Source organism: Microplitis demolitor, chromosome 1 (assembly GCF_026212275.2).
Source record: "Microplitis demolitor isolate Queensland-Clemson2020A chromosome 1, iyMicDemo2.1a, whole genome shotgun sequence".
Classification (NCBI taxonomy): domain Eukaryota; kingdom Metazoa; phylum Arthropoda; class Insecta; order Hymenoptera; family Braconidae; genus Microplitis; species Microplitis demolitor.
Window position 1 is genome coordinate 4,436,709 of NC_068545.1, and position 27,237 is coordinate 4,463,945.

Consider the following 27,237-nt stretch of genomic DNA (forward strand, 5'->3'; position numbering starts at 1 on the left):
GGATACAAAGCTGATCGGAAGTATGCTTCTTTTGAGAACAGCTTCATTTAATTGAGTAAATAAGTACTTAAGTAAAAGTCAATAATAGCTTAAATAACTTTAACTGTAAAAATAAAATAAATATAAACTTTTTTAAAAAATGATACTTTCGATAGTAAACGATTTCAAATAGATCTTTTATCGTTTCGGTTTTATTAAGCGTTCATTATTTATAAAGAGAAGATCTAAGAAACTCTAATAATTAAAAAAAAAAAATTTTTTTTATTCATCAACAGCAAAACGGTTAATCGGTGCAAAATGGCTTATGCAAGCAAGTTGGACGATTCCGATAATTAAACTGTTTTTTTTTTTTAATTAAATTTTTATCTATTATCGATTTCGAACTATGGTCCAAGTAATTTTTCATTTAAAAAAGTAGTATTTGCACAAAAAAAATGTTTGGGGATATAAAAAGTAACGCTTATAGCTCTATTCAATAAAAATTGCAGTTTAAAATAATCCGAAAAGTTTTGTTTATCCAATAATTTTCCCATTAAGGTTTGAATGATGCTAGAAAAAGTTAGTTTTTTTTTTCACGGAGCTTTTATGCCCAGAAGTGGTTCAAAGTTTCGATTAATCACCTCAGTCAATTATTAAAGAAATCGTTTTTATTACAGTTCATTTCGACTTATTTTAAAAATAATCGAGATCACGGTCGATATTAACAAAAAAAAAAATGATAAAAATTATTTTATTACCTTTGATTGAGTTCTTATTCTGATCACAAATATCTCAAGTTATTATTCAAATTTTCAAAGAAAACTCAAAGAAAAAATTTATATTCGACTTCAATTTTTTCTGTTTACTTTCCTCACAAAAAAAAGGGCTTTCAAATTTTCAGTCTTTGAATTTTAATAGCATCCATGTACCCCAGAAATACCAAAAAAAAAAACTACTTAGAGAACATAAATTCCCTACGGAGTCATTTCGTTTAAACTTTTTCTACATTTTTCTAAACTAATAATTTTAGTTTTCTAATAGTTCAGACTGTATTGGAAACTGTTCTACCAATGACTGGAAAATAATTTTTTAAAACATTCGCACAATGTTCTCCTTGAACTAGTTGTCATTTTCTATTCTTACTCCGTGTATTTCCAATTGAATTCGCAAGAGAATAAGCTTGCATAGCATTCATTATTAACTTCAGAATTTAATCTTCTCTATTATTGTAGCCAACGTAACAGACAGTTGTCAATATTACTAAATCACAACGTTTTATTTGTGATCATAATTCATAACTATGCATCTATCAATCTTTTTTCCCGTCATCAATATTAAATCGACCCATTTCAACGCCCTGAATATTGAAATTGAATATTTAAATTCAGGTTAGTAGTAAAATCAATTGTGTACCTCGAAATTAGATAAGATTGCAGACATATATAAACTAACCTATAATTATATTGTCTAACCTTGTTATCTACGCGGCAAAAAGTGATTCAAGAATAATATCATCAGTGTAATAAATATACTATACACTGTAGAAAAAATCTGGGCAAGCTTCTTGAGCTCGAAAACGTTTTTGTGAATACATTTTCGAGCTTAAAAATCTATTTGAATCCGATTGTTTTTTAAGAGCTTTTCAAACTGAAACAAGTTACATTTTATATTAAAGTTTGAAAATTTAAAAATCGAATATAATTCATGAACAAGCATTTTTTAAATTTTTATTCACATGTTTAGGAAAATAAATTTATTCTGACAGAAATCAGTGTAAGTGATCAAAATAAGAATTTAGATGGGGTAGACCTCAGATCAGAGCGTCAATATAAAAATATCTGAGAAAACCTTGAACAAGATCATTTTCAATTTTTTTGCTGATAATGTGACTTAAACTAAAAAACGAGGCATGATGTAGTAATTGATAGAAACAAAAAAGATGAAGAGTAGGCATGATTTTGAACACAATTCAGTACATCGATACTGCCATTCTAATATGCCCTATCCCAGATTTGGGAAATTTTTCAGGAGACGATAAAAAAGTTTTACGGTCGGCAAAGAAAAATTATTTGTATTATGTTTCCATTGGTATAACCTACAAATTTATTTTCATGTTTTCATAAAATACAGGCAGTAGTGAATAAATAATTTTGAATTATATGCCGTAAAAAGAATCAAAAATTATGCATCAATACCTTCTTACTCATGTTGTTAATTGCTTCCTTAAAATTAATTTAAAATCCAAAATGTTAAGCGTGACTAAACCTATACGAATGTAGGATACGACATATTAGAATGCGCGAAAGTCTGCGTGTGGGATACGACATATTAGAATGCGCGAAAGTCTGCGTGTGGGATACGACATATTAGAATGCGCGAAAGTCTGCGTGTGGGATACGACATATTAGAATATTTTTTTAAAAATACTAAATAAACAATTTGACCTCTAAAATTTTGACATAAGCTGCACATTGTTACAATGATTCCATTTTTCAAAAAAAGTGAAAATGTCAAATTTTGTGGGATAGGGCATATTAGAATGGCAGTATTGACATTATATTAACATCTATCCGAGAATAAAGACAAAATGTTATTCTTTAAACATTTCGTCGATATTTTTTGAAAATCGATGTAAAAACAATAACCCCGAATTTTTCGAAGATCATCGATTTTCTTAGCGGGAAGTAGAAAACCGGTGTACGCTGATACTATCTTAGTTTTAAGGTTATAGATGTTTAATTTGATCCCAAAAACAGTGTTAAAACAACACAGAAAGCGGTGTTAAAAAAAACCTAGGTTCTTTTTTCAAACAAGAGTTCTAAAAACTTATTTTCTTGCTGTATGATATGTTAGCTGAAAACTGAAAAAGGTTATTTGTCTTTTTTTTTATCATACTTGAGGTTAATTTTTCGTAAACCGAAAAAGGCATACAATCTCGTTATCATAATTGTTATCGAGTGCCGTCGATCTGAGAGGCCTTTACTTGGAAAGGAAAACTACCATCAGCTACTGAATCACCTTGTTCATCAAAAGAATTGATTAAATTTGTTTATTGACAGAAATTTTGCTCGGCGCCACGATAAATTACATAAACTAAATGACTCCAATCCAATAGAGGACAAGAAAATAAGAAAGGACCAATTATTGAAATTCAGTTTGGTGACGGTGTCAGGATATGCATGGTACGAACACAGGACTTTACAAGCTAGGTCTCATTGTCTACAAGTCAACCGAATAATCACCAAAGTCGTTTACAACCCAGAGACTTCTGGTGTTTGTTGCCTTCAATGCAAGAAAATGTTTGACAGGGATCTGAATGCTGCTAAGGATATTAATGTCACTAATAAAGAGTGTCCTAAGACATTAGTGAAAACAAATATTACTAAAATGTATGTTTGTAATCATGAAGCATCCGGGCTATGGCAGAGTATGTATATTATGTCTCGTCGCCGCACATTTTGTACCAGGAATATCTGTCTTTATCTATGCAGTCTATTCGTTCTTTCGACTTCTGACGTCACTCTCTGTCGTTGCGCGGTATGCCATGGTTGATCCTAAGTGAGCTCATTCGGATTCATGCAATATCGATTTTAGTATACATCCTATATATGGATAACCAACCATCCAACAGATGAACGTCACCACTAATTCCACGGAGATAGCTAACGGGTTAGCATTGGAATCGGGTTCCTCACGTTGCATCCTTCAACCATCCTTGACTCTATTCATATAGAAGGGACCATTTATCCATCTTTACTTACCATTACTTGTCATTATACTTAAATTACTGATTACACAGTCAGACTAATTGAATTAGATCAAAACATGTGAACCGTAATGTTACTAGACAAGAAGTAATGTAGATCGATAGAGATCTACATGAATGTGATTAAGTCTAGATAGATCTATCGATATAAATATTGATATAGTGTGATTTCGTAGAGTTATTGTTTTTTCCAGACCGATTAGAATTTTTGTTTCAAAATTTGAATTCATTCTACTATCATCTTCACAAACAAGTAAAAGTGTGATAGGAATAATAAAATTACCTTAATGTAGATTATAGAGGATAATCATGTGGATAACATGATTTGCTAAGTATAATTAAAATAATACCAAGTATATAAAGTTCCTGATACCTGGTAAGAAGTTGATAACTAACAGTGAGAACCATGAATATATTTAATGCTTGTTTAACTTTAAAGTAAATTTGTCGGGAGTTATTTAGCTTGTAGACTCTACTACTTGTTCATTAAACAACCAGGTTAGAGATTAGTACATTTCTATAGAACCATTTGAATAATTGTTAGTTTCATATATAGAAATACGTCTACAGTTAACTAGTATATTTAATTGTCTTTAGTAAAAATAAATGAATGATTGTTGATTCACGATTTTTAAATTAATTGTTATTTTCAATAAATTAATTAATGCCCGTTAAAAAAATGATAATATTTGGATTTACAGAGAGTAATTTATTAAAATATCTATCCTATGTAGATTTTAATGGGCAATGTTTAATTAGAATATTAAGTTGAATTAAATAACATTAATCTAACTTGGAATGTTTTATGTACTAATTAGTAGAGGGCCGTGTAAAGTACGATACTAAAAATGATTTTTTTTTTCATATATTAAATGCTTCTAAATGGAATTTATTATTTCTGCAATTATTTTTAAACAGCGTAACGAGTCTAGGAATTATTTCTGAATTATTTTTTGTTACGTATTCATTTACAAAATGTATGTTTAGCCATGTTTTTTACTTGAATTCGCCTATGAATATCCATGTTGATTAAAAATATTTAAAAAATAATATTGTTCATATTTTTCAAGGCTACTTTATTTTGATCGAAAATAATATTTTTTTAAAAATGAAAATTTATTCTACCTTACAAGAACATGATGTTATTAAGGGGATGCGCTACCGGACCTCTTCCTCACACTCAGAAAAATAAACGGAACTATCGTTGTTGCATTCGTAGAGTAAATGAGAATTTCAAAACAATTTTTCTCGGAGACGGGTTAGAATTTTTGAAAATACGAAATTTCTAGCCTTTTGTTAAAGTTTTCAAAAACGCTAAAGACTTTATTTTAGATTTTCAGTGTTTGTCCATGAATTAAATTGATTTGAAAATCGGTTACCGCGATTCCTTAACGTTGTAAATACCACATTTTTAATTGCGTGAATATCCACTAATTATTGACCAGTTATTAGCCGGATATTAGAGCGTACACGTGTTAGTTATACATAAAAAATGGTGTCTTCTGTGTCACCATCTCCAAAAATACGTTACACCATCAAAAAATTTTTCGTTTATTAGGAATCTTTCGTCGTGGAATCGGTTGTTGTAGAACCCTCAGCCCAATATTGAAAAACTGATGTAGTAATCTAAGGCATACTTTAAACCCAATATTGAAAAACTGATGTAGTAATCTAAGGCATACTTTGAACCTAAATAAGCATTGAAAACCTACATTAGATTTTTCGGAACATCATCATTGTAAAAGCATGAAATGGATTTCCTTAGACTTACAACGACTTGAATTGAATTTACTTGGACTTATGGAGGCTTGAATCAGACCTGCATAGACATAAATCGTTAAATGAGCGTACCTAGATTCAAGAAAACGAAGGACTTGCAAGGAATAGTACAAAACAGTAAAATTGTTAAATTCGCAGACTACTCAAAAATTGATGCAAGTGATCTAATTATTTCTACTATAAGTTAATGATACCCAAGAGTAGATTGGGCCCCACAGGCAGCCTGGGACTAACAAAGGGTCGATTTAAAAAATTCTAAGTTCGTTTTATGATACATGCCTTTGTAAGTCTAAGTTGGTTCATTTCATACTTTTACAATGATTAGGTCCTAAAAAGTTTATTCTGGGTTTTCAATGCTCATTTAGGTTCAAAGCATGCCTTAGGTTTCGACTCGAATCGTTTTGAAATAAATTTTTGAACAGTTTTATCTTCTAATTTAGTTTGACATTATCATTATTGTTATTGTACAAAATAACTTTTTTTTTAACATAGTCGTCCGAGATCAATGTGGGGTGAGCCTAAATCAAGTTAACCCACGCTCTCCAACATTCCGCCAATAAAATGCGAACAAAAGAAAAATATAAAAAACACAAAAGTAAAACATCTCTTTGACTTAGAACTAAAGCAATGGAATTTTTATTAAATGTATGTTCTTTAATTATTTATTCAGTGAGATCATAAATTAAAATAATATACTGTGAGGTTAGGTATACCACAATAGGAATCCCGACAAAGCTAAGGAGACTGTCCGAGCCATATATATTTTTTATATCATCCGCGTGAAAGCTTTATGTTGAAGTGCCTGCAGCCAGTCAAAAGTTAATTCATAATTTACAGGGCATAGGGTAAAAATTTAGGTACTACCGTGATTACAAATTCACGACCTTCGCATATTCAGTATTATTTCAATAAAAAAATTTTTTTTTAATTAATGGACATATTTTGAAATTAAATAGAACGCAATAAATAATTAAAGCTAAAAATAAGTCTATTCTATTTAATTATTCAATTTCAAATTAAACTGTAGTGAGAGTGACACCTGCAGTAATGTCCACACTCACTCTATATATGCTGTTATCATTTTGGTTGGGTATAATGAGGTTTACAAAAAACAAATATGATTCTGACGGGTTGAATTAAAGTAATAATTTAATGCAGCAGATGGCGTCTTTTCATCTCTAGGAATAAAAACTATGTTTTCGCCCCGCTAACTCGCATTGGTCTTAAATTGTCTTGTACTGCTTGGCTAGACAGTTATCTTGACAGACAAACTCCTTCCAATGCAAGTTATATAAAAACTAATTTGACAAAATAATATAAATATAGAAATATATTAAATCAGATTCTATGAAATAATTGAATGTCATCTTTTAAAGTGAGTGCGTAATCTCTGGCAATTTATATTTCAAAAACACTTAGCATGCGTATAAATCATAAAAGTTAAAATTTTCTGGTAAGTGGAAACAGAGCATAGAAATATCGCGTCGTTCGGCTTCATTGCGCGGTCGCAATTACTCCACTTTCTCAACGAAAAAATATAATATATCAAAACTATACCATTTGTTATTTTTTCGTTGACTTTAACTATGGCTGTTATTTCTGATTAGAGAACGATAAAATTTTAATTTATCAGTGGGTTAAAAAGGGATGAATGTTAAGTTTGAGTATTTGCAATAAAAGAGCGGCATTTAAATAATAAATCAGTTATTTTCTTGGGATACTTTTTTGAATTGGTCTACTAGATTAAAGCAAAAATAAAACCGTACGAATGTTCGCTTTAGTGTAATCGATACTTTAAAATTTATGCAAGCTATACATTTTACATAACAACATATCTTCTACACGCGAGGTTACTCGGGCATAAGTTTATCTTACGACGAAGACGACTACGACGGAGACAACGATAAAGTACGGAACTTGTATAGACAATTGCTGTTAGCTCTAGTATCCGCACGTTTCAACGTGTCAACAAGTTATGTCATCAACAAGAATAACTGCATAATCGTGAAAAGGAGCAGATCTCGCGAATATGCTTCCCTATGAATTACGAGTGACTTAAGTTGCATACTAAAATTATGGTTATTATTTTTAATCCTAAACACACAGAAAATTTTCAATCAAAAATTACTATACAGTTAGAAATTTTGTGTTAAATTCAACACAAATCTTGTGTTGCAAACGGTCTACACAAATTTTTGTGTTAATTCAACACATTGCGTTTGTGTTGATCTTTAACACAAATTTTATGTTCAAAAATTGAACACATAAAATCTGTTCTTTTGACAGAAAATTTGTGTACATTTAACAGAACATTTGTGTAAATTTAACACATTTTTCGTGTTAAAATCAACTAATAAACATAAACACATAACCTAACCAACTCAAGTATACTGATCTACCCTCAGTAGAACTTATGTCAATTTAGCGAACAATTGAACCGGTTCAAAAATATATGAAAGTTATCTAAATTTAATTGTAAAATGGATATATTTAATTGTAAATAAATTATAATCCAAATTTTCCTGCAGACAATGCGGCTACAATGCTTTGCTTGGTTATAGTAATGAAGAATTGCGCGGAAACGTTTAGTCAAACAATACAAATTTCGTGTCAATTTTCGAATAACACAAGAAATGTGTTACATTCCAGATTTTCTAATCATTTAACATAAAAAATCTGTTAAAGTAAAATAACACAAACGGTTTGTGTTGAATTAACAGATTTCTGTGTTAACAATCAACACAAAAAATTTAACCAAATAATTTTTTAACATAAATACACAAAATTTTTAACTGTGTAAAAAAATTTTTAACTACCCATGTAAAAAAAGTCAGCTCAAAAAATGGTCCCAATAGTGAACTTCCAAATTCGAGACAATTCTGAACTTTGAGTTGACTAGTTTCCAAAACTAAAAAAATTAAAGAGTATACTCTATAGAAAAATTTTCAATTCAGGCCTTGTTTTTGAAAAGATCTGATAAGAAGTCAAAAAACATTTATAATTAGTTTTTTAGTTCTTTTTTTTAATGTTTTTCAAACCAGCAAAATTTTCAAGACGAATTATTTTTGCTTAAATAATTTAGGAAAACGTTCCTAAAAAATTACTCAGTTAAGAATTTTTCTTATTCTTGAATGTTTTCAAAATTCCAAAAATGATTATGGTCATGAACCTCGGAATATCTTCACAGCGAATATTTATTACACGGGTAAGATACATATAGTCAGCATCTAGATTCTTACCCGGCATTCTGTAGAAATTTTTCTGAAAAATTATCTGCGTGTATTGATCAGAGAGAGCTGAATAAAATGGGGACGCCAAGAAATAAAATCTTATCCTGAATACACTAAATCTTCGATATTTTTTCTGTATTGAAATAAAATAACACCATTTTTCTGACTTCTAGAGAAAATAAGGAAGCTTTGAAATAAAAAATTAATACATTTTTTTTTAATTCTCAACAAATTTAAGAGTAGAAGTATTAACAAGTCTTTTAAAAATTATATCCAGGTACTCCAAATTACTTGAAAATATTCATGAGAATAACAAACTACTGTTTAAAATTCACTAAAAAAAAAATAAACATTTGTTGTACTAAACTTTGCTGTCCTTCCAAGCATATAAATAACAACCATATATTTGCATTTAATCAGCCACTAAAAAAATACGATCGATAATGAACTATTTTAAATTTAACCAATGGTCTCTCTCAATCAGATTTAAACCTGTTCAATAATTAAACTTCGTATGCTTCCTATAAATATATTTCAGTTCCCTTCGTTCACTCTGTAATTGAATTTATTAATTATTACAAGTGTAAATGACTGGTACAATTCACAAGTTGGTCTAATAATTTATCAAGGGCAGTTATCAAGTCTTACAAGCTTATTAAATTTTAAAAAATTATTCGTTCTTAAGCATTCAGTTTTTATGACTTCCTGTTATGAAAATTGATAATTTTCAGAAATAAGGAAGTTATTGGTTTCAGTTCGATTTTCGAAAATTAAGTTTTTATCAGATCTTGACGTTTTGAGCTTCTAGAAAGCTATTCTGAATATTTCCGGTCGGAAGTCGATGATTGAGTAGTTTATGAGTTATACAGAAAATAAAAATCGAAATACAATTTTTTTTAGGTTTTTTTTCGTATAACTCATAAACCACTTGCCCGACTTGCCTCTAAATGTAATCAGTTCTAAGTCTTAATGATCTCTTTTGATTGCTGCCAAAGACACTCGAGTCAGTTGATTCGTTCCCAAGGTATCGTCGGATAAAAATTATTTTTTTATGAACCTGAAGTTAGCATGATACTAAAGTTAGCCGACATCTTATAATTTTTGAAATTTATTTAAAATTGTAAATGATAAAAAAAAAAAATATTTTAAAAAATTGCACTTATAGTTTTTTTAATTTCCCACATGTGCATATTTTTAGATTTTTTTTTTTTCTAATTTATTCGTTGAAAAAAAAAAATCCGAAAAATTGTAATTGTCTGCCAACTTAGTTTCATGAAGTTAGCAGACAATTAGGAATTTTCAATTTTTTTTTTTTCAACAAATAAATAAAAAAAAAAACAAAAAATATGCACATGTAGAAAATTTAAAAAACTACAAGTGCAATTTTTTCAAATTGGTTTTTCTATAACTTATTATTTTTTAGAAAAATCCAAAAATTATCAAATGTCAGCTGACTTTAGTATCATATTTTTTTTCAGTGAAATGTCTTTCGGTCTAACAGTTTTTTGAGCTTGAAGAGTTTAAAAAGTTTATCAATCATTAGGTTTTCGAGCTCCCGAGCTCATCAACAGCGAAAAGTTCTAGGGTTGTTCCGCGGGGTCAACCGTTTTTTAGATTTTTTTTCAATACAATTTTTTATCGTCAAATAATAATAATCACAACAACTTGAAAAGCAATTGCAGAATTAATGAGAACATCTATTATCGACAATATTGAGTAATTACTAGTGTCTGTTGGATATTCGTGACTTTTATTGATCATGGTAATTAAAAATTCTTTTCCATCATAGTGACAAAGTTCCAGCTTGCACGCACAGTACGAACCAATTAACATTAACTATTTAAATAAACTTTATAGTTTTGATGTATATTAAAGTGTATTTTATTTCTGCATCAGTTGGACAGAAAGTTTGTAAGATGGCAATTATAACCAGTAAAATTAATCAAGTTACAAATCTCGCCAAAGGGACGGACGATGACTTGTTCTGCTTACAGTTTCGTATTATTAATATTAGTTGCAAAGTTTCACAGGTCTGACGCGAGATTATTGCAGAAGTACAGTTCCATCTACTGCGCGCCTTGATTATCCGAGAAACTTATTTTCTCCTTGATATTTCGTATCGTACCGTCGTCGTATTCCTGTATTTGCATCTTTGTCCTCGTCACTTTTCAAAGTAACGCAGTTGCAAAACTAAATTATATATTATCAAAAGAAACAAATAAAACTTTTGAATAAATTATTATTATTAATTATTACGAAAAAAATATTTTTATAAATAGATAGTACTTGAACGATAAATATTCAAATTATACAATTTCATGTAAATGTACACTGTGAAAAAGTGACGTAAAATGAAATCGCGACCGGCAAAAACTGATTACATTTTGAGGCAAATCGGACAAGTGGCCCCGTATGAAAAAAAATATATGGTTAAAATATATAAAATCATATATGTTTGCAACAAAAAAATATATGATATAGTATATTGTATATTATAAAAAATCATATAGCGATTTTAGCCGGTTTAATATAAAATTATATATAGTAGTAAATATATGTATTCCATATATGTAACTTATATGTTTTCGATGTGAAGCTATATATACATTTACATTTACCTGATAATATATTGTATTGATATATTTCTTTTTATATTCAAAAAATATAAAATTTTTATATGAAATAAAATATATGATAGTATATAATTTATATTATATTTGGCACCATATATTTTCTTTGTTATATTTTACCATATATCTTATTGTATGTATATGTATATGGGTAGATCATATTCGCATCAACTAATTTTGAAAATTTTATCTGCAATTTAAAGAGTATATTAAAATTTATATCTAATTTAATTGAAGTTGGACATACGAATAAGAAACTTTTTTTTCCATACACAATATAAATATATGTTTTTATATATGATCAAAGTATATTTTTCGTATATGAGAGAAATATATATTTATGTATGAAAAAATTATAGTTTTCGTATATGACAAGAATATATATTTTCATATATGATAAAAATATATTTTTTGTATATGGTTGACATATATTTTATATATGCTAAACATATACGGACTCGTATATGATAAATATTATATTTTTTAATATAAAAAAAATACATGAGAAAATATAGTTAAATTGGCCACATATATTTTCTGATATTTATCATATATTTTAGCCATGTTCTTTCACACGGGGGTTTATGCATTATACGAAAAAAATCGGTTGATTTATTCCAAAGACATCGTCAGATAAAAAAAGTTTATATGCACACATACGCGGACGAGCGTTGAAACCAATAACATCCTTTTTTTTTGAAAATTTCAAATTTTTATGGCGGGAAATTTAAAATAAAACGACTTATAATTGACTAAAGTAAAGGATAAAAAATAATTTATATATTTTCTTGCACAGTATAATGCATGATATAAATTTAGTATCTATATTAAATTATAAAAAAAATAATATTCTTAAACTTGATAAATCTGAATATTTACAATAAAAGTTTTATTCATATTTATTGAATTGCAAATCTCAAGTACGGAGCGCTGAGAGTCTTCAAGTCGCGTTTTAAATTTTTCTATCAACACTTCAATTAAGTCGTTTCTACATTGGAATCTTATAAATAACAAGCGTAATTTTGTAAAAAAAAATTCTCAGAAATAATTCTGACACAATTTTATGTAAATGCATTTTGATATCGATGAAAAATATATTTTAATCTTATTTTTTATTTCATTGGTGCCAGTTGATCTATTAAGGGAGATGACAACAGTAAAAATGTCTTAGTATATACATAAGTACAAATTACTTCAAATCTTATCAAGGAAAAAAACGTGGGGGAAAATGGCCACCCTGAAATTTTCAGCAAAAGAAATTTTTTCTCATACGATTCATTATTATATTAATTGAAAATTATTAATTGATTCTTCAATTGATTGAGGTATTGAATTAAAAATAAAGAAAATTAAAAAAATTTTCATTATAATATTTTGTGGATTTTATTTAATATTTTTATTACAAAATGAGTATTTGAGGCATGAACTTTTAAAATTCCCGACTCCTTTTATTCATTTATTTTTTTTTTTTTTAATAAAGTTTGTAATATATTCTTGTATCTCTTTGATATTGTCAAAGAATATTAAAAATAAAATTTAATGAAAAACACAACAAATTTTTTTTTTCGTCAAATATTGATCGCGTCATTCGAGGCACATAGTTGTAACTTATTATGCTATCCTTTGTAAGATCACATTAATTGTCACATAAAAATTGGAATATGAAAAGTTAATAATTAATTATTTAACCTCGAAGTATTGACGATGCTCGTTCGTCATGCTGGCATCCGGTAACGGATATGTGGTTATCGATAAATATCCGTATCTTAATATACATGAATAATTTAATCATTCAACCGTAACTGAAAATACATATATATATACATTAGGGTGATTCATTTCCGCAAATGTTTTTTTTATTGCCCAAGCAAAATGTCAATCTACATATAGAAAAAAAAACTTCTCATTAAAGATGAGCTATTATTTCTAATACTAAGTACTTAATATTTTAATTTGATTTGATTTATTTAAAATGTAGGGGAAGGGGGGGGGGGGGGGGGGGAATGGCGGCCCAAAATTTGAGAGACCCATTTTGCCCCCGAATTATTCGAGGCACTCAAAATTTTAAGTTACTTCCCCTCCCCCTTTCCCTATTAGGGGAGAGTGGAGCAAAATGGACCTCTGGGGGCAAAATGGGCTGACATATTATATATAAGCCCTCATTTCTTAAGGGGCCCATTTCGCCCCCCCCCCCTCCCCTATGCAAATTTTTTTTTTTTTTTTTCAAATTTTTACACGCAAAGAATTTTCGAGTGAAAATTATACGGAGAAATTATTTTTGTTTGGAATGCTATGGTGTCATGGTAGTGCCGTACCATGTTGGCCACCTATCAGAAATCGAAATAAACATATGCAGAAATTGCAATGACCATAGTAAAATATCTAATGGTTACAATAATTTGTGATAAGATCATTGCCTATTTTACTATGGCAATAGTAATTTTTGCATGTGTTTATTTAAATTTCCGACAGATGGCCAACATGGTCTGGCACTACCATGACACCATAGCATTCCAAGCAAAAATAATTTCTCCCTGTACTTGAATACTTATTTGGGATACTGTCGCAAAGTCACTAAAGACAGATTTTATTTTATATTGTACAGAAGTAGTTAGTCTTTTATACACCACAAATTGATAACCACAAAACAGTTTTTCCGAATGATGTAAAAAAACAACCCTTGTAAGTCCATGTTATCCCAGTGTTAAGGTTATCAGTGTTAAATGTAACCTCGAAAACGATTTTGAAATTTTTTCCGGTGTCAGGCAGTGTTAAAAAAAGTCATTTTATTTTTGAAGTATCAGAAGTCGAATCGGATTTCAAATGCAAAAAAAATTTTTTATGGTTTCAAAAACTAATGATGCGACAGATTCACTACTTTACAAAGAAATCCAAAGAAATTTGTCCTCTATGATATGCCAAGTTTATGGTATAAAATATGGAAAACAGATTTTTATAATTCAAATCTCTTTGCAAGCTTTGTGATCTTTATATATTGTCGCGAGTAGATTGATCTCCTTATTGGTACCAGCCGGAAAAAAAATTTTAATTATCACCATCTTGCAATAGAGAATGCTTACTATTTGTATGTGATAATCATTATCATGCTTTTATGTTAACTATTCGTTTCTCGTATAGTAATAATTACTATTGCTGATAGTAATAGTTACCCTATAGATAGTAAAATTTCTTAAGCCTGAAAAATTTTTAATTTTGCCAAGATAGTAATGATTATTATCATGGGTAAGAATGGTTACTATCTAGATAAGAATGCTTACCATCTCCGATAGAAAAAGTTAACATAAAAAAATGATAATTATTAAAATGTAAGGATAGGAATAGTTACTTTCTTAAGATGGCAAGTAGTACCACTTTTTTTTTTTAGCGTGTATAGTAATTTCGAGAAAAAGACCCTGGTGAAAATTTCTCGGAATTTTCTCTGAAAAACTCAGTTCTAAAGTTCTAAAGACTTTTTCAAAGTTTTTCATAGAAAATTTCGAAAAATTTCCACCTGGGAATGGATCAATTTGTTTTTCAAGTGACCTATGTTTCTCAAGTTTTTAATATTCTGATAATTTCTAATTTAAATATTATTAAATATACATTTTTTTATTTCTCTGGATATAATCTAATTTTTTTTTGGTGGCTAAAATTTGCTACCAACCAATATAGACCAGTGTTATCACACTTTGTATCATGGGTCAAGAATGACGTAAGCGACCTTTTGTTACTTTTATTATTTTTTTGTCACGATTAAGTTTTATTTCAACAAGAATCACCAGAATTTGTTTTTGAATAATAAAATAGCCAATAATCGATAAATTTATATGATGTTCCAATTTTATTTTAAACAATTTCTGTTTACTTTTTAAGAAATACCTAAACCTCTTGATAGGATAGAATTTACTCACGTATACTATTAACAATAAATTTTCATCATGAATTTTTTTTTTGTCTTTTAATTTAAGATATTTTCAATAACAAAAATTGAAATATCTTAAAAAAATGTAAAGTAACAAATTAAAAAAAAAAAAATTTTATTCATTTATTTATTTATTTAAAATTTATATGCCATGGCCGAAACCGTATGGTAATGTTCGTACGAAAAAAAAGAGTACAGTGTCACGTAAAATACTGTAAAGTATATTATATAAAAATTATAAACATTATAACATTTGTGACGTCCATTTGGTTCATCACTAGTTGACAAAGAAGCTTTAAAAGTTACTGTTTACTTCGACATCCATGAAGAAATTAAACGCTTTGATTTTGAAGCCTTCAATCGAGAGCAAATTTATAACCTCCATCGGTAGCTCCTGCCAGAAGATTTATAAAATCAAAGTAATCAAGTAGATGGAAAATTTCGTAAACCAAATATCAAATTTTCTGTTCTGTTTATATGTCAAAAAAATGTTTTTGATAATAATACATGAGAATCCGAGTACGGCGTATACATGAAGAATATTCGAACGTAATATTTGAAGTTTCCGCATAAACAAACAGAAAAAAAGTGTAAATAAAAATTTTTGTCCACGAGTGGCTGAACAGATTTATCTAGAATCTGGAATTTAGTGCATTGTATAAATCGTATGAAAAAAAAAAAAAAAAAAAATACTTTATTAAATATAAAAATTAAAAAATATTTTTTTTTAACCGTGGATCTGTTCCTGTACTTGTTAAAGTGATTTTTTTTCAATTGTTTATTTTATAGATGCTGATAAAAAACAAACAACGAATTAAAATCGGGGAAAAAATTCAAAAAAAGTCAGTCGTAACATTATTTAGAGACAATAAAACATTTTTCATATTTTTTTCAAACTCACTATAATATTAAAAATTTTTTCATCTTTTAATCCGCGGTCAAATAAGCTTACGAAAAAAAAAAATTACAGCCACAGCAAAATTTTTTGTCTTAAATAGATAAAGCTTCTGCATAGTTAACCATAGCCTTCATTATTTTATAAAAATTCTTAACTCGCAGATATCAAAAGTTTTAAAGTTGGGCGCGAACTTCAATGCAGATGGTAACATAAAAAAGTCATATAAATTACAACTTTTAATAAAGTCAATCCAGTATGCGATGACCCACATGTAACTTTAATTACAAGTTTACAATTACCCATAAGAAAATATTTTATTGCAATTTTCTAGACCTACCCTACTTTTCCCTACAACTGAATTATTTTTTTTTGTTCCTCCTAAAAAAGTAATTCAGCTCAATTCAAATCCACACATTTGCATTGATTCTTTAGGGTCCCCATTTCACTGGGTGTTATCTATATCTATATATTTATATAGCTATTAACTTAAATAAATGGCCAATGAAATGGTAATTTAAAGAAAGCATATACCATTACATTATATAAGTTTATATAAAAATAAAGAATAAAAATAATTATTTGTCAAATTGATACGTTAGCAGTAACAAACATCTGATTTAGTATTATATAAGGAGTAAAAATTGTTGTGTCAGCTCTATTCCCTAATAAACTACTATACCCTATAGGTATACTATATGTTGGTCTTAACCGCAATAAATGAGACAATGAAAAAGAATAACGGAGAAAGTTACCTGATTGATGACAGAGAACTGCTATCAGCGGCCAAATGGCTTGTAACCATCTTTGACGGTTCTCCTTCATGATGTGATTTTTCTTTATAAAATTTTGTCACACCGCAACCACACACCCACTTATTATTATCAACTCACACCCACTAGTCATTTGCGGACACCATTTATTTTTGATCAACAATTATTTTTATTTATTATCATGTTAATTATAATAGAGTTGAACAATAGAGATTACAGTTCCTCTCATTAATTTAAAATATTTATCATATTAGAGTCACTGATGTCCTTAAATAAAATTTTTATTAATGATATGACAGAATTTGCTGTTAAATTATAAATAATTGCCTCTAAAGCACTTGACGTTTAACAGTAAAGTGGTAAACAATGTTCCAATGTAATATACACAATAGACACAGACACTATTGCATGCGCACCTACACACATAACGGTAATCACAATCCAAGAGGATTATGATTAATGTTCAATTTAAAATGAAAACACACTGTTCTATTTATTATTTTTTAGTGCGTATTTATATTAATAATAATAACTCAATATAATAATAACAGTATCATTTTATTTCTACTTAATTATGTCCTTTTTGTATTTAATTAATTTTAATTTATTCACCTTAAATTTGATACCCTCTTATTACATTAATTATCGTCTTTTAATAAATTATAAATACATTTTGGATTGAATTTTATGAATATTTAATCATAAGTCTGTTTTTTAATACTTTAAATAATATATTTTCCGACGGTCATTAATATGTAGTTTTTAAAGTTTTAAATGATCCCTGTGTAACCCGGGAAAAAATAATTTAGACCTTCTGCATTCTGTTCAGATCTGCCTAAATAAAATTTTTTATTAGATCTATGATCTAAAGAAAATTTCACTAGAATTTGCGATGTTAACATCGTAATCGTGGACTACACTTTCATTGGTGTTAATTAATTAGGTTATATTCTTTACTGTTTAACATCGTAATTTTAACAAAGACTACACAGTTAAAAATTTTGTGTATTTGTGTTAAAAAATTATTTGGTTAAATTTTTTGTGTTGATTGTTAACACAGAAATCTGTTAATTCAACACAAACCGTTTGTATTATTTTACTTTATCAGATTTTTTATGTTAAATGATTAGAAAATCTGAAATGTAACACATTTCTTGTGTTATTCGAAAATTGACACGAAATTTGTGTTGTTTGACTAAACGTTTCCGCGCAATTCTTCATTACTATAACCAAGCAAAGCATTGTAGCCGCATTGTCTGCAGGGAAATTTGGATTATAATTTATTTACAATTAAATATATCCATTTTACAATTAAATTTAGATAACTTTCATATATTTTTGAACCGGTTCAATTGTTCGCTAAATTGACATAAGTTCTACTGAGGGTAGATCAGTATACTTGAGTTGGTTAGGTTATGTGCTTATGTTTATTAGTTGATTTTAACACGAAAAATGTGTTAAATTTACACGAATGTTCTGTTAAATGTACACAAGTTTTCTGTCAAAAGAACAGATTTTATATGTTCAATTTTTGAACATAAAATTTGTGTTAAAGATCAACACAAACGCAATGTGTTGAATTAACACAAAAATTTGTGTAGACCGTTTGCAACACACGATTTGTGTTAAATTTAACACAAAATTTCTAGCTGTGTAGTAATTTTTGAAAGAAGACATTTAAAAATTGATGACAATTAAAGTCTAGCCAACGATTACGGTGTTAACATCGTAAATTTTAGTAGAATTTTCTTTCCGTGTTCGCAGATCAAAACTGAAGAAATCTAAGATACTAAACAGTGAAAATTTTTAATTTTGATAATAAGCGATGTTTCGAGACATTTTAAAAAAATAGTATTTCAAAAAATTTTTATAATCAAATGATCGAAATGACTCTAAAGATCTCTAAGATTAAAACTATTTTTTGCCGCAAAAAAATATAAATATAATTAATAATAATAATAATTATCATTATTAATTAGATGAGAGAATATTGGGTACGATTTTCATATTTCTGTATATAATTTGAGAATATATGACACTATGATATATATACGTTATAAACTTGATCTCATATACTCTTGACTTATAAAGAGTCTCCAAGAGTTTTGTGTACTACTTGTATCATGTAATTTGCTAATTACTTGAATGCGCCTCAATTCCGAGCTACAATTTTATTTGAGAACATAATGAGAATAATAATAATAGTATCATTGATATGTATATCTTTGAAGTAGGTATCGTAGTTAGTCTCAATAGTGTTAAATATGGAGATTGGAATGTTAACAATGTTAACATAATTTGTATTAATACTTCAGATTAAATTATCCGATATGCTGCGAATACGAACATATATAGTGTACTTCAATAAACAAATAGATTCCGTATAATAGCTTACATGATATGTTTGTTTATTGGACAAATTATAGGCATCGGTCATATATTAACAAATGTTAAATTTAAGATAACAGTTTCTGTGGGTTAATGATGCGTTTTGATATTGTATGCAAAAGTATACTAGAATATATAAAATAAAACAATGATAAATGAATTCAAAATATTCCGAGATGTTAGTTTGTAAAAAACATTAAAGAGCAATATACATTTGATAAGACTGCAACAAAATATATTTTATCGAATTTATTGAACAAGATATTACGGCAGTTGTCATTCCGCAAGAGAAATACGAGAAGTATTATATCGACCAAGTACTTGATTCAATAAATGTTTTTCAACAAAACTATCTTTTAACTTTTATATATCTCATTTACTTTTATTTGTTCTTATCAATATTGTTTTTTAAAAATATTTGAACAAAAAACAAAAAAAAAAAAAAAATTGTTAGTGGAATCTATAAACAAGGATAATAATTAATATGTAATTAAAATAGTAAATTACTTCTTATATACAAGAGCAATTTATAAAAATTTGAAAATTTTTCATCATAACTGATTTATAAAACCTAAAAAAAAATTGTTTTTTTTTTTTTATAGTTTAGATATTCAAATTAATCACAGGATAATATAATTCACATCACATTATAATAAAAGTAATTAAAAAAAAAAAGAGTACTTTGCTTCGGCGGAATAAAAAAAAATGATGATTATATGGCAGAGCGAATCACAGATGTATGTGTTGAGTTAACATTTTAACAAAATAAAAAAAGTAATAAACTTAACACTGACGATGTACCGCGTGATAGGACACTACCGCGTAACGGTTTGTTCGCGACTGAGCGCTTACGGGCCAACCCCAGCGAGTTTCCCGGGACCGCCACCAGAGTGTTATCACCCCGACTCGTACGTTACCCCACTTCAGTTCCACCCTGTTCGGTGGAAAAAATAAAAAAAAAGAAATAAAATAGAATAGAATAAAATGATAAAAAAAAAAAAAAAAACAGTAGAAAAAAAATACCGCCATCGTGCAATACGAATTTTACTGTATATGTATTTTAAACAAAGTGACTTAGACTTTTGGCAGGATAATCTTTTTACATCGCACATTCTAACAGTATTATTACATTTATTGTGCAATGAGAATAATTTGTCACACCAGTCTATCGATTTGCGCAAAGTTCACCAATAGGTTAACCCGGCTAATTTTATTTTTTTGTTTTTTTATCACTGATAAATTATTATAAATATGTATGTGTAAAGTTATGAGTTTACCCTTATAATCTTCTAGAAAAAGTTAATCTTATAAACTTTTTTTGCGGAAAACAAACAAAGAATTGTTTCAATGTAAGATTATTATTGTGGTGACTGAAATATAGATTTATAAAATTTTAAATTAAAAAAAAAAAGATATTTGACACAAATTAGACAACCCCGAATCGGAGAGAAAGCAAAATAGAGCATCTAAAGGCTTTTATGAATTAAAATTACAAGGGGACAAATGGGCTCTCAGAAATGAAGAAAAAAATTGTAGAGGCAACACAGACATCACGAGATGATTACGCTACCCGCAATTGCCTACAAAATAATTTCAAACCCGAAATCAGCTATACGAATTTTTATTCAAGTAATTTAATTAAAATTTTCTCAATTAAAAATTTTAAATAATTTACGAATTTAATGCGTAAAAAAATTCTTAACAAAAGGTTGAAATCGTGTTGATTATTCTAAACATTAAAACGTGACACAATGCCAAACTTTTTTCAAACCTCTGACAATACACAGAAAATACCAATTGACTTAATACTACAAATGAACATTTTTCAGTGCAAAATACGTTCAGAAAAAATTAATTTTGAACTATTTCTCTTTAATTTTCAAAAGTTTAAAAAACGTTCAAAAATAGTTCGTCGTGTCACGTTTTGAAGTTTAGAATAGTCAACACTTTTTTAACAATTTTTTTTTTACACGGATAATGACTGAGTCGGCTAATAGACGAAATGGATATAATTTATTTTTAAAAACTAATTTTTTAAATATAAAATTTCACAAATTATTTTTATTATGGACAATAAAAAAAAACCGAATTTAATGTTGAGGTAAATTTAAAAAGTTTTATTTTTTGTAAGGATGCTCATTTTGCTTGAAAACTAAAGTAAAAATTAAGAAAAAAAAAAATATGTTTTTAATTCTTAAGAAAATCCCATTTTGCCTCACATAAATTTTTTCGACTTTTCACGTCTTTTAATAAAATTTTTTTAAAAATTGTCAAATGATAACATTAATTGTTATGAATAACTTATTCGTACTCATATATTTTTTGTTTTTTCTAAAGCTATATTATAAATATATATATATATATATATATATATATATATATATATATATATATATATATATATATATGGATCGAAATATACAAGTTAAACTGTTACCTCAGTTTAAAACAATAAATCACGATTCTTCGATCTCAATAGAGAAACAAGACATGTGCATTAAACCAACTACGGTGTTCCCTCGTAAAAATGTCATAATATATTTTGATATTCAGATAATTTTTATTGTGCATATATATTTACGAAACCAAAGGTTACATACAATATTTATAACTATTTATTTATTTATTTTATTTTATATTTTTTTTCTAGTTCATAGCAAATATCTATAGCACATAAATATCAAGGTATATGAGTGACATAAAGTCGATTTTCTAATGCAAGATAAATGGTAATAAAGAATAAAACTATTTCTTATCCAGCTATTATGTAATGTGGATTAAGCAAAAAAAGTTTTATATAGATTACTGTGTAACAACGAGGGCCGAGAGAGAGTTAAATGATTACGTAAGTACTTCCTAAACTTGTCGCACACATCTCGATCTCCAGCTAGAGGAACTCTAGCGTTAAATCATAACTATGATCTATTCAAAGTAGCGCAAGAAATGAAGACAAATGTTCACCCACCGCGCAGTTGTGTGTTCTCAAGAGGAAACGTGTGATAGTTCTTGTCTATGATCAATACATCAAATGTAATATTCAAACAATTATGTTTTTTTTTTTTACTTATTTCTCTATCTTTCATGATTGATAAAATTGATTTGGTGTCGAATTTCAAGTCATTTATTTTATTTTCAACTTATAAATTTTAATAACGTTATAGATGATGTTTTAAAAAGTGTTATATTGAGTTACCAATTATTGATGATGTTCATTGGTTTCGGTTATATTGTATGTCACATGCAAGTATGTCATCGATATCACATGAGCACCGGCTGTTTCGATAAATTCCAGAGCATTATATGCGATGTATTAATTTCTATACTCCATGAATTATCGATGTTAGCTATACACATAATTAACATATCATTCATTTCGTGCCAAATCATATATTTTTTTTTTATTCGTCTTTTCAGGTATACACTTTTAGTAGATTTCTTATCGAAAGCTAGCTATTCGGATTGCACTGTCCTAATTGTGGAATTTTCAAATAATTTTGTCATAACCTACACGGAGAGAAAATTATGGTAACAGTTACAATATATTATGGGAATGGTTCCCATACTGCATGGTAACCGGTTTTTTTCAAATGTTGATTATAGGAACGGCACCCATATATGTTATGATAATCATTCCTATAATTATGGGTATAATTATTCCCATATGGTATCGGAATAGTTCCTATGGAATTATGGTAATTGTTACTATATACCTATGGTAATGGTTACCATAATATTATTGTAATGGTTACCATGATATTATAGTAACCATTACCATAATATTATGATAATTGTTACCATAATATTTAGAAATTATAATAAATTTTTTCTTTTGTAATAAGCGTTTTTTCTATATACTTAAAATTTTGAAATATACAAAAAAAAACGCTTCTTACAAAAAAAAATTGTTATAACTTTTAAATATTATGGGAATTATTACCATGATATTATGGTAATCATTCCCATACTATTATGGTAACTATTCCCATAATTTTATGGTAATCGTTACCATAATATCATGGTAATAATTTCCTCACATTATGGGAATGATTACCATAATATTATGGTAACTATTACCATAATATGATGGTTATGTTTACAATAGTATTATAGGAATAGTTACCATAATATGTAGGGCTTATTCCCATATACACTTAGGAACCATTACAATGTGGTTATAGGATTGGTTACTATTTGCTTATGGGAACTATTTCTATGAGTATGGTAATCATTACTATGATTCTTTCACATGCAATATGGGAACTGTTACCATAATGATAGGAATTGTTCCCATACTTATGGAAACTTTCCCAGAAAGTGTGGGTCTATATCCCATAATCCCAAGTAATAATTACCATAACAGTATGGGATGATATTTCATAAACGTACTAGGAACAGTTACCATAATTTTCTCTCCGTGTAATATAGTTCGCCGAGTAGGTTCCGAAAATACTATTATTTAAAGTAATTTATATACTTCTATATATTTATATAGGATACATTCGTTAATTTTGAAGATGACCCAAATCAGTCAAGTAGATTGAAAATCGCGGGTTTTTAAAGTTTTTTAAATTTACAAAAAAACAATCTTTTTCTGTCGATTTCTCTTCGAATAACTTTTGAATAAAAAACGATAGCTTAAGCCCGACTTGTGGTATTGCATAACACAGTAGGTGTTAAAATTCAAGTAGGTAGGTATTGAGGAAATAGAAAATAATTTGATGGTACACTCAGAGAATTTTACGGTATTTTTTACATTAAAAATTTATAGAATCATTACTATCGTAATGGTAGCATGAGGGCAGTGCGGAATTATACATTCATAATATAAATAAACGGTAATGTAGAAATTTTTGAAAACACGAATAAAATTTACAATGTGTATTGTAATTTTGACAAAAGCAACGACCTGTTTTTAGTCAATTGTTTAGTGTGTTGAGCAGTTAGTCTTCAATTCATTGTTTACTTACGTTTTATTGTTTATTAATTATGTTTATTTTGATTTCATTCGAAAATATAAGAATTATACTCAAGTGTATAATTAAAAAGCCGCTGAGTGACTTTTGCATACGCGATGGTAACTACCCAGGAAGAAAACGCCAATAGTATCAATTGATCGAGCCTTGGGCCAGTTGTAATTTTCTATATAGAAAATTACCATGGGGCCAGACCTGGACCGAGTCTAGGCCCTACGGATTGATTTTGCTATTCTGAAGCCTTGGAAGTGACCATGGGGCCAAACCTGGTCCAAACCAAGTAATAATTACCATTGCAAAGTCGCCGAGCTTAGAAATTTTCCCATAGATCGGCCGATGCCTGGTTTGCAATGATTGGCCAATAAATGCCTGACTATACTGGCCCGTGCATGGTGAATCATTGGCAACCGTCTTTTTGCTTATAAAAAAGGCGCACAGTTAACCGCGTTTCGTTGGCCAACGGTTTGATTGAGTGCTCTTGATACCAAGTTTTGGCTGATGATTGATTGTCACGATTGGCCAATGCTTGGCATACCGTTATCATCCGATTATAGCCCTGTATATAAAAACTATAATTCTCAAATATTTTATCCGCTCCAGATAAAATTTTTATTATTTTTTTTTAATAAATAACGCACGTTTGTTTTTTCAAAATACTTGTCCGTGTTAATGTCCATTAGAAATCTAGACGACAACATGTTATTTTAAGATATATTTCCCGTTATACGAGCTTTTAATTGTAATCTAGGAAGGGCGCGCATATTTAAGCAGCTTCCATTGTGTTTCTTAACCCGTTGAATCGTTGAAAATACAATAGAAAAATTGTTATAAGAATCTATCTTACATAAGCTTTAATTTAATACCCAGCATGTAATTTTTCCTAAAAGAATTTTTTTTATTTTAAATAAATCCCAATATAAATTATAAAAAATTTTTAACATTAAAACTGGGAGTCCTTAGAGCTTTGGAAAGATTTATTCTATTTTTACGCCAAATTTAATACTAATCGGTTCTAAATTTTAAGAGATATTTAACTTTCACTTGAAATGTGAGTTGGACTTCCAAGCGATTCCATAGCAAATATTCTAATAATAAATAATTGTACTGCTTGACATTTAAAAAAAAAAAAAATATATATATATATATAAATATATATATTACACCCATTTCACAAATATATTTTTTCATAAAATAAAATAAAAAAGATAATACAGATATTATGTAATCTGGTGACATGATTTTCTGCGACTTACGCATTTGAAGGGTAGACTTTTTCTTCTCTTAATAATTCTAAGACTTTTTTTTCTATTTATAAGTTTAAATATCTCTGAATTTCTGGTAATTACCAAAAAGTACATCTAAATTAGAATACTAAATTTTACCAACCCCAAAACCCTAAATTTTTTTCTAATCTTCTAACCGTGGTCATTAAACTCTGTTGCTTCATTGATTTTAGCTGCGACACGATTCCAGCTTTATACTTTCGTTCAATCTCATTTTTCACCCCACAGTATTTTTATACAACTAATACATATAAACCAGTAAGAAGAGAAAATTTTATCCCATTCCAGAAATTCCCTGACTCTGTTTGCATTTTTCTTTTATTGTTTGCTGTCAACCAATCCTCAAACTTATCAATTCTTTTACTGAACACTCAGTGAGACTTATGTACGTTTTGTATTTTCATCTTCAAGGACTTAAGGTAAGCAAGTTAGAAATAAGAAACCAAAGAGACAAGCTCTCCACCATCGTAATATCCATTAGACAATTGTCACATATAATACCCACAGAAATATATACGGAATTTGTGTAATGACCTGACTATTGATTTTTTTAAAATTAAATTTCAATAAACTCTTATCAATTATTTCAAATCAAACTAATCTGTTTATTACAGTGTTGAAGTTTTAAAAATAATTTTTTTGTAAGAATACGCGCTGAGAAATTTATGGTAATGATTTTCATCGAGGATTTTAATAGTTACTGTACTTTGTATAGTAATTTTATAATATGTTTTATAATGCTGCTAAAAACAATCATATGATGATAACTACACGGAGAAAAAATTATGGTAACTGTTCCTAGTACGTTTATGAAATATCATCCCATACCGTTATGGTAATGATTACTTGGGATTATGGGATATAGGACCACACTTTCTGGGAAAGTTTCCATAAGTATGGGAACAATTCCTATCATTATGGTAACAGTTCCCATATCGCATGTGAAAGAATCATGGTAATGATTACCACACTCATAGGAATAGTTCCCATAAGCAAATAGGAAGCAATCCTATAACCACATTGTAACCGTTCCTAAGTGTATATGGTAATGGTTACCATAATATTATGGTAATCATTCCCATAATATTATGGTAACTACTCCCATAATATTATAGTAACCATTACCATAGGTACATAGTAACGATTACCATAATTCCATAGGAACTATTCCGATACCATATGGGAATTATACCCATAATTATAGGAATGATTACCATAATATATATGGGTGCCGTTCCTATAATCAACATTTTAAAAAAACCGGTTACCATGCAGTATGGGAACCATTCCCATAATATATTGTAACTGTTACCATAATTTTCTCTCCGTGTATTAATATCTTTGAATAACAATGACTAACGTCAAAAAATTGGCCAAATAAATAATGCTCAGGTCCACGGCTTCAATGATTTGGCGTGGAATATATGCCCCATATATATATATATATATATATATATATATATATATATATATATATATTGTTATTATTATAAGAACAAAAGTGCAAATAAAGTTCATTCAACAATAAACAAAACTAAAAATCAATATGGATACACTTACATTGTGTCATCTCACATTTGATGAAATTGTTTTTTCGAAATAGCCAAAAAGTATTTCTT

At 28.3% G+C, this 27,237-nt stretch overlaps 1 protein-coding gene across 1 annotated transcript in view; it reads right to left on the minus strand.

The window, feature by feature from the left end:
* LOC103575048 (hemicentin-1) overlaps positions 1–17,197 on the minus strand; it is a 44,577-nt gene extending 27,380 nt beyond the window's left edge. Inside the window, exon 1 of the mRNA XM_014444968.2 lies at positions 16,957–17,197. Coding sequence (XP_014300454.1) covers positions 16,957–17,026 — 70 coding nt within the window. The 5' untranslated portion in view covers positions 17,027–17,197. The remainder of the gene's footprint in view (positions 1–16,956) is intronic.
* Between the last annotated feature and the right edge of the window lie 10,040 nt (positions 17,198–27,237).